The sequence below is a fragment of the Carex rostrata genome, chromosome 4 (assembly GCF_964058835.1).
Source record: "Carex rostrata chromosome 4, lpCarRost1.2, whole genome shotgun sequence".
In the NCBI taxonomy this organism is placed as follows: Eukaryota; Viridiplantae; Streptophyta; class Magnoliopsida; order Poales; family Cyperaceae; genus Carex; species Carex rostrata.
This window is the reverse complement of record NC_135921.1, coordinates 11421156-11438879: the sequence shown is the minus strand read 5'-3', so window position 1 is coordinate 11438879 and position 17724 is coordinate 11421156. Positions and strand designations below refer to the sequence as shown.

Sequence of the window (17724 nt, the reverse complement as noted above, 5' to 3'; positions counted from 1 at the left end):
TGACTATCCTGATCCAGTTGGTTCAGTTCCCAATTCGGTTTTGATTCAGTGCCTTATCAGCCGTGCATAAGGAAGTGATACAATTTAGTCCACAAAAAAGAATAAGACAAATATGTGCACAATAGAAACAATCACTAGACTCCTATCCTTACAATTAAGCAATGATTATCAAATTTGTATTCACAGGATAAATATACTTCTCCAGTGTTATGTTTATTTGTTTATAATTGAATGCTTTGAAAAACACTCGTTATCTAATATGATGTAACTAACTTTTTTTTTTATTATATAGTCCAGAAATTATTGTCATCTGTAACATTAAGTTTTGATTATATTTTAATTGTAACATTAAGTTTTGATCATATAGTCCAGAAAAAGAAGGGAAAATTATTTTGTGGACCTGCCCTGGGACATGAACGATTTTTTATGATAGTCAACAATCACAGTTGTTCAGATGGGGTTCCTTTTAAGCAAAGCAACGAATGTCAAAGATGTAATTATTAAGCTGCTTCAGTTACGATTTTAAAAGAGCAGTTTTGACTTTATGCAGCACGCGCACTATAGAATCAAAACAGAACTCAAAACTGCACTGGTAAAATCTTTAACCTTAAGACACATTTTACAGTAAGATTTTAAAAATTTTCCCCAAGTTGAAGCACGGAGAGGGAGCAATCCAACGGCCTACAGAGAACACCGTAGGGCTCAAATTTATTCTTGAAAAATGAAATGTATAAAAATATATATAATTATAAATTCAAGCATGCAATACCTTTAGTCTTTAGACAGGAGTAATGAAATGTTGAGGGTCAACAACACCAATGAGAAACGAAAAGGCAATCTAATTAATCTTTATTAACTATCTTTTTATATAGAAATCACCACCACACTGGAGAAACCTACATGAAAAATGAGATCACTGCTCAAGTTTTAGCTACCAATGTACATCAACTGTTGCCCAAACGAGAATCGCAAGGTCTTTGAAGACCCCCTCTTTCGGGACAAGAAAAACAAGAAGAAAATAAGAACACAAACCGGCACCAAAATGGAAGCAATTTTTTTCTAGACAGGTTTTAATTTATTTTCTAGAGGTATTGATCATGTATCCTCGTGCGGTTCTCTTCCCACCACAGCCTTGCATGCATCTCGGTGAACCTCTCTCGACTGCAACCAAAAATTCATGTCAGGATATAACTCATTTATTCAAAAATGACCATAAAAAAATATGAGATATAGCAACATTTTTTTTACGATTAACATGGTTTTTTGTTTTCTTATTGTTAATTTTTATACTAATCCAACCTGAATCTAACACGCCTGAGCTCTCTAACGCCACCAGGAAGAGCTCTGATGGTAATATAAACCCCCGGCTCGTCCTCCTCCACCCACTCTCTCTCCTGATCGCTGGCATTGCTAACCGAAACGGACATGTCGTCAGACCTTTCGGCCTCCGTCTCCATCTCATCGTCCTCACCGTGTGACGAGCTGGTGGTGCGCATCGATGCATCGTCCGTTTTTGTGCCGCTGATGCTCGATAGTTTAGGGGTACATGCCAGAACTGCACGGTTGTGACTGTGGGGCCCACGCCTGTGCTGATGGGGGTGATCGAGTGAGTCAGATGATGATGATCCCATCCCACCACCACCTATTGGAGGGCGGTGGTGGAAATTTCGTGGTAACCGCTCCTTGCCTAGCGGTGGCGTCACTGGACTATCCTCTTTTGAGCTCTATTGTAAGAAAACAAAAAAAGTAAGGTTAATTATGACACAGACTTAAGGCATGAAGGTGTACGAATTGTAGATTTTATTAGAAATGAATGAGTGAAGCTATGGTACTATGCACAACACAGATTAGTTTGTACTATGAATCAATATCTTTATTTGAAAATAAAGTCCAAATATTCAATCAAAACGGTTCCACATGATCTAACATATGAAAATAAACTTTTTTAGAATTTTTTTACTATTTAATAGGTAGGTAGAAAATCACTATTTTTGAATGGTCTAGAATCTTTAGATCAAGTGATTTTCCAACTATCTAAAAAAGAATAAAAAAATTCTAAAAAATGTAAAATTTTGTCTACAAACACATTACATTTTGATACGGAGATTGCGTTGAACAGTTGAGACTGACTGTTTGAAATATTAAAATAGAGACATTGATCCATAGTACGGTCCTAATCTGCACTATGCATAGTACCGTAGCCTCACTCCAAAATAAATTGTACCTCATCCTCAGAACGGGGAGGGGTGGGGAGTGGAACAGAGGAGTTGCGGTTGAAGCGCTGCACGTTGTACAACTCCATCACCTTCTCGTAATTCTCGGCCCACCACCGTTGTGCTTGCCATTTGTCAAATATCTCCCGGCTACATCCAAAACAAAATAACTTTTTATTCCCAAAATGTAAAACATGTGTCATGCTAAATCAAATGGTTTCATTCTCTGACAATTAGTTAAATATTATTTCAACATCTAAAAAAAGTTCTTCGACAAGGAAAAATAAGAGGAACTGGCCTAATGTACTTTTTGCATGAAGGCAAAGGCCAAATGAGAAAGAAAAAAAATAAGGTAATGTGACGAACCCAGGTAGGGTTGCAAACGAATCGAACCAAATCGAACTTACCCAGTTTGAATTCAATTTGAATTAATTTCGAATCGAATTTTTTACGAACTCAATTTTGAATCTTTTACGAACTTTTTTACGACAAAGAAGAGTGATTATAGTCACCGAAAACGAGATGTGAAAGTCGTCTAGGGTTTTAGAACTGAAAGCGAGGATTACGACTTACAAATTATAACTTATGGCTAGACGGTCTTATGTTTTAACCAGTGTTCTAAATAGCGCGCTATAGCGTTTTTGGACCCTAAACGCTAAGCTATGCATAATAACGAGCTATTTGAGCTACGGACGCTATAGCGGTAATAGCGGTCCGCTATAGCGCGTAGCGTATAGCGCAAATAGCGCCCGCTATGCAACATTTGCTGTTTTTTTTTTTAATTTATATGAGCTTTAAAATAAATAAATGGTGAAGATATTGTTTAATTTTGATGAATATTATATTATATTAAATTCAGGTCCACTATAATAATTTTTTCATTTTGCTCTTGGTTTTTTTTTAACTGATGATAAATCAAATAAATAATTGCTAAATTATAAAAATTTTAGGGACTAACAAGAATTTCTTCAAGGATCATCTGTTTATTTTACTAGAAGTATGATTTTTTTTTTTTTCAATTTCTATGTTATTTTGAAATTTAAATAGAAAAAAGATAAATTATGTTATGATGTTGAAGATATTTTAAATAGACAAAGATCGATAGTTTATGATATTAGTATTACTGTAGATATTTTGAGTCGCAATTTGAACTTTGTATTGGTTCAATATGAATATTATAATTTTTTAATTAATTTGATATTATTTATTGTTCTATGAGACTAAATAATGTTGATATTTAGTACAAATATATAATATAATTTTTATAAAAATAAAAAAAACGCTATTTGGGATAGCTTTCGCTGTAGCTTTTTTTGGAGGCTCTCCGCTATGACGCGATAAACGCTATTTAGAACCTTGGTTTTAACTTTTAAGTCATCGGCGAACATAAGTCATCAGGTCCAGTTTGAATTTCGAATTAAAATAGTTTGCGAACCTATTTCAAACGAACCAAGTCCAGTTTGAATTTAGTTTGAATTAATTTCGAACTATTTTGAATCAAACTTTTTATGAACCTTTTCAAATTAAACTCAAATCGAATCACGAACTATGAATTTTTTGTGCAGTCCTAAACCCAGGAAAACAAAATTGATATTATATAACATAATACAAGATATTTAAATATTAATTATATGAATGTTATAAAAATGAGAGCAATCATGGCCCCCGAGAGACTGCTACAATCCAAAATTGCTCAACGGTTGTTTTTAACACCCCAAGGGCCAAGGCTGGTGCTGTCTACAGCTATTAAAGTACCACTGGAGCAATTAATTGCCCAGTTGTTTCATTAATGCCTCTGCTTAATTGTTTGTACTTTTTTATCCCATTGCAAGTGGGTTCTACACTTCTACTTCTACCTGTCGGCCCCACATGACATGACCAGCTTTCACAATTAATTCAGCGCACCTACGCCTAGGGGCTCACATACCAAAAAATATTTAGCGCACCTTAGAAACCGGGTCTATGGGCCCAACTAAGGATTAAAAAAAGATCAAAGAAGTCGCCACTAGTTCTATACTTCTATTCTCTTTAATGACTCTTCTGTTTTTATTGTTTTTCTTTACTCAGTTTCTTGGAGAAAAGAGGAGGCGCTCACTTTGTCGTCACTTTAGATTTACAATTTCAAATGAAAACAAAAAAGGAACCGGCGTCTGTGCCTACTTTAAATTATATACTATTTTCTACGTATGAGCAGAACTGGAATTAAGTACAATTTTGCACAGTTCAGATTTATCGTAGCGATACGACAACGTGGACTGATGTGGAGGTAGGCATGGTGTAGGAAAAAAAAATTATCTATAGAAATTATTAAATTTGTACCTACAGAAACATAAAGAAGAGTATCCCATTTTTAATAAATTTAGAAAGATCTGACTAAATGAGTTCAATCCAAATATATAAATCGGTCTCAATAGTTCAGATCCACAAATATATATATATATATATATATTAAACAGTGAAAAAGAAAAAAATTTATATGCCACATTTAATCTGATACTAAATGAATCTGACTTTTTTTTTTTAAATCCAGTAGAGACCAATCCTTCTAATTTAAAAAAAAAAAAATCTTGGATCTTCACCATTGATACCGATCTATTTTTTATCTGATTTTATGTGGCCTTTACATTCCAAAATTTTCCTTCAACATCTATCTTCTTATCAAAATAAAATATACTCATGGATCTAGACCATTGAATCGATCCGTATAGAGAAAGGGGAGGTAGCACAATTGGCTAGGAAAAAGTCCTAGAATTGTTGTATCCAAAGGTCGAGAGTTCGATTCCCCCTCACGACTTCGCAGCTTCTGTGAAGATTTTCAAAAAAAAGAATCGATCCATATATTTGAATCGGACTCATTGAGTCATATCTTTCTATATTTGTTAAAATTCAAGAACTCTTTTTGTTTCCGTACGAACGAATTTAATAATTTCTATAGATAAAAAATTTCCATGGTGCAGTGTGCAGAGTTTAATTCTGAGGTGGAATGATGATAAAAAAAAAAAAATTCGTCGTGGTCATGTGGCGGAGCAAAATTACATTCAAAGTACCTTGAGATCTCTGGATTATCCCACATGGACACTTATAAATTTGTGGGTTCTCTAACCATAATATTTGGTCCCTACCACATGGAAATTAATAGAGATGACAGATGATAAGAATTTGGAAGGTAATGTAAAGAGTTCAAGCGAAAATTAAGAAACCAAGTACAATTTGCAGAACCGATTAAATACAGGGGCTTGAACGAAAAATAAATTCTTATTTAATAATAGAACTTGAAAATCCGAGTGCATTACTGCACTGCGTGCCAACCCAGTTTAAAGAGGACACGGAATCTCCTGAGACGCACATGGGGCAGAGGCGGGTTTAAATATTGAGTATAAATTACCCGCTACATAAAATGTTACTGTGCTACATCAACAGAATTTATGAAGAAGATCGTGCGAATCAACTCTGATCTAGAATTCCTATTTTAGAATACCAAGTTGGCGGACAATCTCTTGAGATTCAGAACATCAATTTTCACTTATCCCCGAAATTTCCTCAAAATTCTCAATCAACCTTCCTTTTCGAGAAAGCTTCCTCGATGAACAACGAAATCAGGAAAAACAAAAGAGTTTTATCTCTAAAAATTACTGTTGTATTTGTATATAACAAGGATAAATTTCATTATTTTGTTTTATTCTTTTCATCCCGTCCCTTTCCCTTAGCTTTTTGACTGCTTTTTTGGAAATTCTTTTTCGAACTTGATAGAAGCTTCTAAACCAAGCAAAGCTAAAGCAAAAGAGTTCAAATCCGATAAAAACAACGTTTTGTCCCATTTTAGCTTCGCACAAATTCCCCGAAAATTAAATCAACTAACGGTCACTTAATCACTTTCAAATCCTTTTCGCACAAAATTTAAAGCAACAATTTCAAGCAAAGCATCTAAAATTCACAAGAAAAACAAAGAAATAAATAAATTTTTACCTGAAGCGGATCCGTCTAAGGTCGTTGCCGCCACGTGGCAGCGCAACAAATGTGATGAGAACACCAGGCTCCACCTGCGCAACCCATTCCTTCCCCTCGGCCTCTTCCTCCTCCTCCTCTAACAGTTCTGAAGGGGCTGCTGCCTCAGACTCAGTGCGGCCGCTCATCGATGCAGGAGTTGCCTCCCCACTAGAACCCAAATTACCACGGGCCCCGCTGATCAGTCTCGGAGTCGAATTCGCACTGGCAAACCCAATACCAAGCCCAGGCACAGGACCAGCTCGTTTGTACGCACAGTGGTAGAACCTGTCGGACCCAGCTGGCTCTGACTCGGAGTACCGCCCGTGATTTGTCGAACCAGTGCACGGTTTGCAGTGCCGGTACGCGCCTGAGGCCTTTACCGCCATGTCCTTTAGCTGTTCGACATAACTCCTCAGTCAAATCAATACCAATTTAAGAAATTAAGAATTGAGAAAGTACTGAGAACCCGTATCGGATAATTTTACCAAAATGAATCTCCAACTACTTGAAAACCAGTTTGGGAGGAATGAGAGCTACGTACGGGACGGGTATTGTATGGTAATATTGAATTAAAACCTGAGCAGTGAGGGTCTTGACAGCATGTTTAGTACTAGGAGTGGTGGCGCCGCCGCCTCCGCCAGCGTTAAATTCGTCTTCTTCCGGTCGTTCGTGGAGAGAACCACCGTTTAGTTGCTTCGAGCAAGCAATGCACGTGAGCATTGCTTCCGATCTAGTAAGAGAGAGAGAGAGAGAGAATGTGAAGAGGAATTTAAGAGAGGAGAAAGAAGTGTGTGTGGGGGGGTTAATTAATGGCGAGTTGCATCAAATCTGCCGCTTAGAGATTCCTAGAGCTTTTAAACACTCTGTCGGATAGGAGAACTGATATCTTGCTCCAGAATCTGAAGTCCAGGTGAAAGCAAGCAAAGCAACACATTTTTAGTGCTAACTTTTTATTGTATGATTGATACTTAAATAATTAGTATTTTAAATAGGTGTTAGTAGCTACAAATGACATTGTTTATTATAATGCGATAAATCATAAATATATTGCTTTATCGCTATTCTACGAATTTATTTCAATCGATTTATCTTAATCTTCAAGACACGGTCCATATTGAAATTTTAATTTATTTACAGTTAAAAAGGTACAGAATTTTTTTTAATTAAAATAGGTCAACAAGAGAGATATATCGGTAGAAAAAATTAACTCTGAGCTCAAATTTATTAAAATTATGAGTATTTGTTATTAGAGGAGAGATTCACTTACAGCATTTATAAGTTAGAACATCTTATAACAACTCGATTTTGCGATTATAAAAGCCAAACAGTTGATCCAAACCGTTAAACATGATATCTATATTAAAATATGCTTGGAGATAAAATTTTATATATTTTTTAATTTTTTTACTATTTATTAAGTATTTTACAAAATTGACATTTTTAGACAATTCTAGACTAATGAAAAACATTAGTTTTGTAAAATACTTAAGTATTTATTATGTTGAATGATTTAGATCGATTGTTTGGACTTTCGAAATCGCAAAACTGAATTATTGTAAGATGTTGTAACTTACAAATGTTGTAAGTGAATCCATCCTTTTGTTATTATGTGATAAATTGTTACGCCTCGTTTGTACTTTCTTTTTTTGGAGTATTTTTTTATGTTTATAAGAGTTGAGTATTCACTCGTTAAGTTTCAAGTTTCAACCATTTTGATTCCTCACAGTCAATTGAAGTTTTTTATTTTGATTTATTAGGAAGTAATTTTCAAAGAGAAAACTAATATGTTCGAGTTTGTTTTATATTTTCTTATTTTTAGGTCTATATTACTTTACTAAGAGTAAGGCTATGGTTTTATGCATAACGCATATTGGTTTATACTATAAATTAATATTTTTTGTTTTTAAAGTTTAAACAATCGATTTGAAAAGTTCGATGTTGTCTCCATATAAAAATGTACCTGTATATCAAATTTTATATTTTTTAGAATTTATTTATTATTTATCTAGATAAGTAGGAAATCACTTGATCTAAAACATTTAGATATGTCAAAATAGTTCAACCTATCTTAAAAATAATTCATAAATTATAAAATATAAAATATGTAAAATGTGACTTACACGTATATTTTCTTATGCAGCGGTATAGTTGAACAGTTTAGATCACCGATTTGAACTTTAAAAAAAATAGAGATATTGATTCATGGTATGAACCAAAATGCGCTGTCAATAGTACCATAGCCTCACTTCTTTACTAATGTTAAAAATTAATTGTTGCTATTTAGAATAGTTTTTTGTATTTTTTTTAGCAAACCTCACAGCGACGGAGTGATAATCATTATTAAAACCTTGATTATATCAATATAATTAGAATTTTGAATAAACGATCTTATTTTATGTCATGGTTAAATATTCTGTTTCAACAAATTTAATATGTGGTATTATTGTGAATTCAAGATTCTAAAAATGATGATTTTCTCATGTTTTATTGTATACTTTGATTCACCATTTTGTTCTTATATATATTTTTTTCCTTTCTAAAATCTACAATTTTCAACATGTATGTGTTATTCTTGATAAGGGCCTGTTCGGCTGCAAACTAAAGTTTACTGTTCACGTGGGAAAATGAAAATTCACTCAGACTGAATTTTTTTTTCCCACGTGAACAGTAATTTTCAGTTCAAAATTTTTGATTTCCGTACCCATTCCTATTCCTGCTGGTGCAACCGAACAGGGCCTAAGTGTGTGTGATCAATACTTCTGTTGTGTCATTTTAAATTATTTGTTTATTTAAATTTGTAATACTTGAGTGAAGAACATACAAAAATGGCACTAAAAATTAAGCATTTAACCCTTCTTATTGAAATTTATTGCAACTTTGTAAATCTAAATTAAAGTTTTGATATACTGCTTATGTTATTCGTGCCAAGAAAAATATTTAATAAGTATACAAATATTATTTGCCATTGTTAGCCAAGCATATATGTCTTATCAATGCCGTAACCAATCAATAAATAAATATATTGGAAAAAAAATATGAAATTATTAGCAATTATCTTTTCCTATGAAATCATCGTTTGACCTCCAATTTTAACATGGATTGTATTTTTAAAAAAATGTCGTAAATTTGTGAATACGCTCACTGTGTTTCATTTTATTATTCACTAAACAATTTAAAAGAAATCTCTGATATATATAACTGTACCATAACATTTTATATTTTCTTCACTTCTGGAGCTTCTATGGGTATTGAAATAGGAGCGTTCGATCATTTCTTCCCATTAACCTGCAGTTAATAACAGGTTAGGAATAGAAGACAATATTAGAAACTTAATTGATGGGATGGGGTCTGTATTGACCAATTGGTCCATTTCCATTTCCCATTTCAAGCAAATAATTTCTCGACCGTACACAGGATACCGGCTACGACCGGTACACGCACAGTATCGCAAATGAGCCTACGCGTACCCGCAGGTTGACTTGACTGAACCTCGGACACGTGTCTGTTTCATTAAACCCAAGACACGTGGCTGATTCAAGGAGATTGATTCGTTTCTTTCCTTCTTAACTTCACCACTTTAAAGTGAAAATGTTGCCATGTTTGTTGTAATTAGTATTATTAATTATCCTCGTTATCTAATCGATCTCAACGACTGAGCCCCATTAAATTATTCAAATTAGCTAAATATTTGGAGTATAACTAGGGTGCTTTTAAGTTCAATAAATTTCTTGGTGGACTCAAGTCTAAAATCCATCGAATTGATTTTAATTTTAAATAACGAATCTGAACCGTTGAAATCTATCTACTTTACGAGTGATGCATCTGCATGTAAAAATTTTTAATTTTGAAATTGATTTTGCATAGAGTCAAGTGGTAAAAAAAACATTCAAAAAATGAATACATTAAAATTAATTTATGAACCTTCTAATTTTGACTGCTTTGACTTCATACTAAATTAATTCAAATGTTTAAAATTTTCACATTCAAACGCATCACTCATAAGATAAGTGAGTTTCAACGGTTTGGATTCGTCATTTGAAGCTGATTTAATGGATTTTAGACTTGAGTTCACCAAGTCTACCAAGAGACTTGGTGAACTTAAGAATACCCTAGTTCTACTCAAATATTTGAGTTATTTAAATAAAAAAGAGGTTCAAATATCTCCATTTTTGTGTCTCTATTTTAAAATGCGAATAACTCAAAATATAAATCATAAACGTTAAAATAAAATCGTTAGATCATATGAATATTGCTCATGCATTCAAACAAATGTAATGTTAAAGCATGGGGTTTAGGTGTGTTAGATATTTAATTATATGAATATTGTTCTCTTAATTAATTGGTGGTTTAGATTCAAGGATCCAACAGTTGAAGGAAAGTGGAAATCTATCCTTATTGCAAAATATGATCTAAATGGTTTAACCAATAGCAGATTTTCTTCATTCTGAGCTGCTATATTAGATTTAGTGCACATTTTTGATATGGGGATTAGTAGAATTGTTGAAAATAGTGTTTCTACTTCTTTTTTGTTAGATAGATGGCATGATATTGGAAATTGCTCTTTATATTGTGTTTTTTCTAATCTTTTCAAAATCTCTTCTAATCCTAATATTATTGTGGCAGAGGTGTTTATGAATTTCCCTTTTAGCTTGCAATTTAATATGCAATTTACGAGTATTATATTATCTGAATGGATCCAATTATTAAGCTTTTTCCCTTCTCATTCTTTAGACTCTTCACCTGACAGGATCATTTGGAGATGGACTTCTTCTGGTGTTTTTACTGTTCAATCTCTATATAAATGGTTTTTTTTTAGAGGTGTTGCAACCAATACTTACAATACTCTTTGGAAGGCTAAGATAATACTTAAGATTAAGGTTTTTATTTGATTACTTAGACAAGATAAAATCTTAATTACTAAATGCAATCTACAATCTAGAGGATGGCAGGATAATGTAGACTGTTGCTTTTGTGGTCCACCTGAGGTTGTTGACCATTTATTTGTTACTTGCCCTTTTATTTCTTCTTTTTGGAATTGGATAGGCAAACATAATAATTTTCATTTTAATTGTACTCAAATGTCTGATCTTTGATATTTTGATTACTGTATTCTTTTAAAGGATTCATTACTAGTTGAATTGGTTAAGGCAGCTACTTTATATGTGTGCGTTTGGATGAGGCAAAGAATAGTACTAACCCGGGTTAGCTACTATTCCGAAACTATTATTTTACGTTTGAATGTGTTTGGGTTAGCAAAAACGGACTATTTTTTGTTTGTCTTTAATGGGTTAGCATGGTATTCTACTAACTCAACTAAAAGTTGGATTAGCTCACTATCTCAAATTTGGGTTTTCTCACTAACCCAACTTCATCCAAACACATCATTTGACTTACAAGAAATAGAATTTGTTTTCAAAATTTACACATACTTTCCATTAGGGTTGTGGCTTCTTTTATTATTACTTTAACTTCATATTGGCGTAAGACAAGATTAGATAATTCATATTTTAAGTTATCTTTAATTATGTCTTTGGATGTTTCTTCTTTGATTCAGATAGGCACTATGATAGTTCTCTTCCACACTGACACATAGGACCAGGATAGCTCCCAGTTGGATTTCGTCGTGGACACTGGTTTTGGTTTAGAAGGGTCGAACCTAGCTGATTACTTGTGTGAGAGAGCTGTTTACGATACTATTGATGCAGCTGCTGGTCTTCTACCAAGTCCTCTTCTTCGAGTGTTATTGTCATTAGTGACACCATTTAGTTGGCCTTAGTAGTTATTATTTACTTTATGATTTTGTTGTGATGTTATATTTTCTATTGTGCTTTGTTTAGCCGTATTCATAGTTCGATTTTATTTTAGATTCTTAGTGCTATGTTATGCTTTGTATGAACTCTATTGTTTTCGTAATTAAACAGGTGGATTACCACTTTTGCAAAAAAAAAGAAAGAGAAATCCCAAGTAATAATTATGACTGAAACTAAATAAAAAAATTCTTAGGGAGGGCTATTAATTCGCCATATGACAATACCGTAAATATATGGTAATGCTAATTAACTAATAAAAAAATTATATAAAAATATTGACAATGTTGTTTTAGTTTTACATCGCGTGGACAATATAGTCAGAATGAAAAGGTGCATGATCCGGGTACTGCACGAAATTAAAATATTATTGTCAATATCTTAATCCGATTATTGTTCATTTCAATTTGGATCGTTAAATAAGAGTGTAGCAATTTACAAAAAAAAAAAATTATTGATAATTATTTACATTGCATGTAATAATTTTTTGGCGATGTCATTAATTGATCTTATCATTAAACTAAGTAAACTTATACGATAACAAATTAATGCACTACTAGTCTACCATTAACATTTCTCCATAATCCTTCCGATGTTTGATATAATGTGTGATATGACGGGTATAATACTAGTGCAAAGTGTAACGTGAGTAACATGTCGTAATTTGATTATATCATATCATAACACGTGATTAATTTTTTATGTGATATAATTTGACATTATTAAATCAACGGAAGATTGTTACATCACATAAATAGTTGTATTATGACCACACGTGACGTGATGTGATTGGTCATATTTAGTTATTTTTTCTAGTGTTAAGTTGATTGTCAATGAAATAAAAAAAAATGCTAAAAAAATAAGAAACTACTATAAAATGGAATAAAATTAAAAATATTGTTGAAAAATTAATCAAGTAATGTGATATATCATTTTTTTTAAAAAGGCACATCACGTGATTTATATGTGTGACATATCCGTGATGTAACGTGACGTGACAGGATTAGTAACAATATGGATAATTTTTTTCACATATAATTCGGACGGAATGGAATATCTGGCCATTTCCAATTGTCTCGGTTTATTCTTTTACTAATTTCATTTTGCCTGGGATTAAAAGCCGTGATTTTTAATTTTACCCATTTTAATAAATATTTTATAAAAAATAACCAGGTTTTAGAAACATTTATAAAAATACCCAAACCGTACAGAATATTTGCGGACCGGAATTAAAATTTCGGACCGCACAGAATATTTACGGTCCGGATATATATATATTTTTTTGGAAATGAGTGAAATTTCGTATAAAAATTGACAGACATACAGTCTTGATATCTCACGATCTGTTTGGAGATTTCGTACGAAACTTCACAGACTTGTTCTATGATGTCAAGATTGCATGTCGGTCAATTTTCACTCATTTTTGAGATGTTTTGCTATGTTAACCAGGGGTGCAAAGTTGGGCTCCGAATGCACTCCTTTAACAGTTCGGGCAATTTTTGAGACCTGATATCTCACGATATGTTCAGAGATTTCGTACGAACCTTCAGAGCCTTGTTCTATGATGTCAAGACTGTATGTCGGTCAATTTCTACAATTTTTGGAGATGTTTTGCTATGTTAACCAGAGGTGCAAAGTTGGGCAAATTGACCAAACTGCTAAAATATTGCACATAGTACCAACTTTGCACCTCTGGTTAACATAGCAAAACATCTCTAAAAATCATGAAAATTAACCGACATGCATTCTTGACATCATAGAACAAGGTTGTGAAGTTTCGTATGAAATCTCTAAATAGATCGTGAGATATCAGGTCTCAAAAATTGTCCAAACTGCTAAAGGAGTGTATTCTGAGCCCAACTTTGCACTCCTGGTTAACATAGCAAAACATCTCAAAAAATCATGAAAATTGACCGACATGCAGTCTTGACATCATAGAACAAGATTGTGAAGTTTCGTACAAAATCTCCAAAAATATCATGAGATATCAGGTCTAAAAAATTATCCGAACTACTAAAGGAGTGCATTCTGAGCCCAACTTTGCACCCCTGGTTAACATAGCAAAACATCTCAAAAAATCATGAAAATTGACCGACATGTAGTCTTGACATCATAGAACAAGGCTGTGAAGTTTCGTACAAAATCTCCTAACAGATCATGAGATATCAGGTCTCAAAAATTGTCCGAACTGCTAAAGAAGTGCATTCTGAGCCCAACTTTGCACCCCTGGTTAACATAGCAAAACATCTCCAAAAATCGTGAAAATTGACCGACATGCAGTCTTGACATCATATAACAAGTCTGTGAAGTTTCGTACGAAATCTCCAAACAGATCGTGAGATATCAACACTGTATGTCGATCAATTTTTATACGAAACTTCACTCAATTCAAAAAAAAAAAAAAATTCGGACCATAAATATTCTGTATGGTCTGGAATTTTAATTTCGGTCCACAAATATTCTGTTCGGTTTGGGTATTTTTATAAATTTTTCTAAAATCTAATTATTTTTAATAAAATATTTATTAAAATGGGTAAAATTAAATATCACTGGATTAAAAGTAGGGCTGCAAACGAACCAAATCGAATCGAATTGGGCTTAGTTCGAATTCGAATTCGAAATTATTTCGAACCGAACCCAATTCGAAATTGAAGTAGATTTCAAACCTAAAAGGTTAATTCGAATTCGATTCGGTATAATTCGAACTAGTTCGATTTGATTCGAAATTAGTTCGAAATTAAAAGCTTAAAAGGAAAGAGAAAGCATAAATTGAAAGCTTAAAGCTTGGAAATAAATCTGCTGCAGCGATTTTAAAGCTGGATTAGGTCATCAAATTGCTAGCGCGCGGATTAAGTCCAAAATAGGCTTTGCTTGAAAGCACTTGTTGAAACAGAGGTTGATCGACGGAAGGAAGTTTCCCTTGGAATATTGAAAGAAAATAAGAGCATGCGGGTTAGCAGGGAAGAAATTGGGCACGCAGGGAGGGGAGAAGACGAAGGGCCACGCGTAAATGAAAACTATTATTTTATTCATCTCCTTTTTACATCTCTTTTTTACACCGCTGCTTCGTAAATGAAATCAATCCGCATGTAAACGAATTGGGCCTGATTTAAACGAATCGAACTGGGTCAGATTCGCGAACCACACGAATCGAATTGGGCCTGGTTCGAATTCGAAATTAAATTAATTTCGAATCGAACTGGTTTGAATTAATTTCGAACCGAATTACTTTCGAATCGAATTTTTTTCAAACTTTTTCGAATCAAACTCAAATCGAATCACAAATCTCGAATTTTTTGTGCACCCCTAATTAAAAGTGATGAAGAATCTACCTTGTAGGGTGTATAAATTATAGAACTGTTCGACTTTAGGAATCATTTAAACAGCACACAGGACAGGAGAGGGTGAGAAAGTCAAATAATTGAATGGATAGGACACCTTGAAATGAAAGCAGGAGAGAAATTTTGTCATTGAAAATGAAAGCCTAACCTGTTCAACAGGAGGTCTTCCCATGATAAATTTTGGAATGTTCTGAGCCTAGGGGCTAGGGGTAAAAACGGAGTTGAGAACTTGAGATCGAGGAAAGTAACCTAATTTTTGGATTTTGAATTAGAACCATCCGATTCAAATATGTGATAATCCATCTAAAGCGAAGCATACATATCTCAAATAACAAATTTGAATTCCGAAGTAATCTCGAACAACGGATTCGAATCAGATGGTCCTGATCCAAAACCCAAAAGTTGGGTTACTTTAGGAGATAACTCAAAAGAGCATCATCTGAGTTAATATACATCGGTCGTCCTATCGTAAACGGAGTTCATTCAGCTCTCACCTAAAACATAGGGATGTCTTTAATATTAGTGTGGATCTAATTCGTACAAATTTCGAAGCCGATCAAACGGTTCAAATACATTAACTTGAAATATTCATTTTTAAGTTAATGCAGATGATACAAATTCTAAAAACGGAGCGGATAGTGATAAAATTATATTTATATTTATTTTTTCTTAATACGGATACAGAGCGGATATTAAATTGATACAGATACAGATTCAGATCATATCGGATATTTATTAAAATAATATAAAAAATAGTAATAAATATTAAAGTTCGTAACATTTATCTAATTATAATGATGAATAACATAAAATTTTCATAATATATATTAAAATATATGGTATATATCTACTATTCGGGACAATTGAAATATAAAACCATATCAGTATCCTTATCCACACGGATATTCAGATGTCAGATATCCACATTTAAATTTTCGAATACGGATGGTTATTATCCATACCGATTTCACCCCTAGTTCATAGTCATGGACTTTTTTTTTTTCTAATTTCTTTCTTGATTGCTGATGGAAAAAAATTTGAAGCGAATTTATTAATATATCAACAGATTAGTGCCCATCAAATCATCAATGAAAAGGGACTAAACCAATAATTACACTAAAATATTTTATTAAATTAAGGTATCCGTGCAGAAAAGATCCATACCTAATCTCTTGGTTAACTCCAGAATTTACTTGTAGAAATTTAAATTTTGACTTTATTTAAACAAGTACATCACAACTCGATAGCCTTCTCTTTTTAAGGAATTTTTTTTATAAACCATAATTAATTAAATGAAATTTAGCAAAGCAGCATGATTAGTTTTTTTCTTTTCAAAAACCACAAAGACCAAAATGACCATTCGGTCTCCACATTTGCTTTTTCCCCAGACTGAATTGCCAATTCGGTCTCTAGATTTTTTTACATTTTCACAGACGCGGCCACAGAAGATCCGAATAATCCCTTTTTATGTATATATAATATGAGGAGTGATCCGATTACACTCTTTTTTGGTGACACCGGATTACACCCTATGTTTACAAAGTCCAAACAGTCAATCCAAACCGTTCAACTTGTTGGATATGTTAAAATGTGCTCGCAGATCAAATTTTATATTTTTCTAAATTTTTTTACTATTTATTAAGATAGGTACAAAAATTCAACGGTATGAATATAGCAATTTTGTTAAATACTTAATAAATAGTAAAAAAATTCCAAAAAATGTAAAATTTGATCTGCAAGCACATTTTAACATATCCAACAAGTTGAACGGTTTGGATCGACTGTTTGGACTTTGTAAATTTTGAAAATGGAGAGTGTAATTCGGTGTCACCAAAAAAGGGTGTAATCGGATCCCTCCTCATATAATATATGTATATGTATATGTATATGGAGGAGGGTTCAAATACCTCCATGTTTTTGTGCCTCCATCATGCCTCCATCTCTCTTCATCATTTTCAAAGTTCAAACAGTCGATCCGAACCGCTCAACCTAACCTCCATACTAAAATATGTTTGGAGACCAAATTTTATATTTTTAGGAATTTTTTTACTATTTTTTTAGATAGGTAAAAAAAATATTGTTTTTAGATGGTTCAGATTTACTGATTTTGTACCTATCTAAGAAAATAGTAAAAAAATTCCTAAAAATATAAAATTTGGTCTCCAAACATATTTTAGTGTGGAGGTTAGGTTGAGCGGTTCGGATCGACTGTTTGAACTTTGAAAATGATGCAGAGAGATGGAGGCACAAAAACATGGAGGCATTTGAACCCTCCTCATGTATATGTATATATAATATAATATATGTATATAATATAATATATTTGAACTTTGAAAATGAAGATATGAGGGAAGACTGCACGTTAGAAGCACAAAA

At 33.0% G+C, this 17724-nt stretch overlaps 2 protein-coding genes across 2 annotated transcripts in view; one reads left to right on the top strand and one right to left on the bottom strand.

Moving 5' to 3' along the window:
- The window catches only part of LOC144553361 (uncharacterized), a 55598-nt gene that overhangs the window by 25553 nt on the left and 12321 nt on the right, over window positions 1–17724 (top strand). The window lies entirely within an intron of this gene.
- Window positions 836–7108, bottom strand: LOC144553360 (protein Brevis radix-like 1). Its single transcript, XM_078301489.1, has 5 exons — window positions 6777–7108; window positions 6180–6595; window positions 2225–2363; window positions 1300–1724; window positions 836–1161 (listed from the first exon to the last, which is right to left on the bottom strand). The coding sequence occupies exons 1-5, from the start codon at window positions 6918–6920 to the stop codon at window positions 1083–1085; spliced, it is 1203 nt and encodes a 400-aa protein (XP_078157615.1). The 5' UTR covers window positions 6921–7108; the 3' UTR covers window positions 836–1082.

Bases quoted from the DNA above. Each gene is read 5' to 3' on its own strand.
- LOC144553360 (XM_078301489.1), bottom strand. From the start codon at position 6,920: ATGCTCACGTGCATTGCTTGCTCGAAGCAACTAAACGGTGGTTCTCTC. The intron at 2,364-6,179 runs GTAAAAATTTAT...TTTTGGATGTAG, and splicing joins CTTAGACGGATCCGCTTCAG to CCGGGAGATATTTGACAAAT. The intron at 1,725-2,224 runs GTACAATTTATT...TTCTTACAATAG, and splicing joins CTCCCCGTTCTGAGGATGAG to AGCTCAAAAGAGGATAGTCC.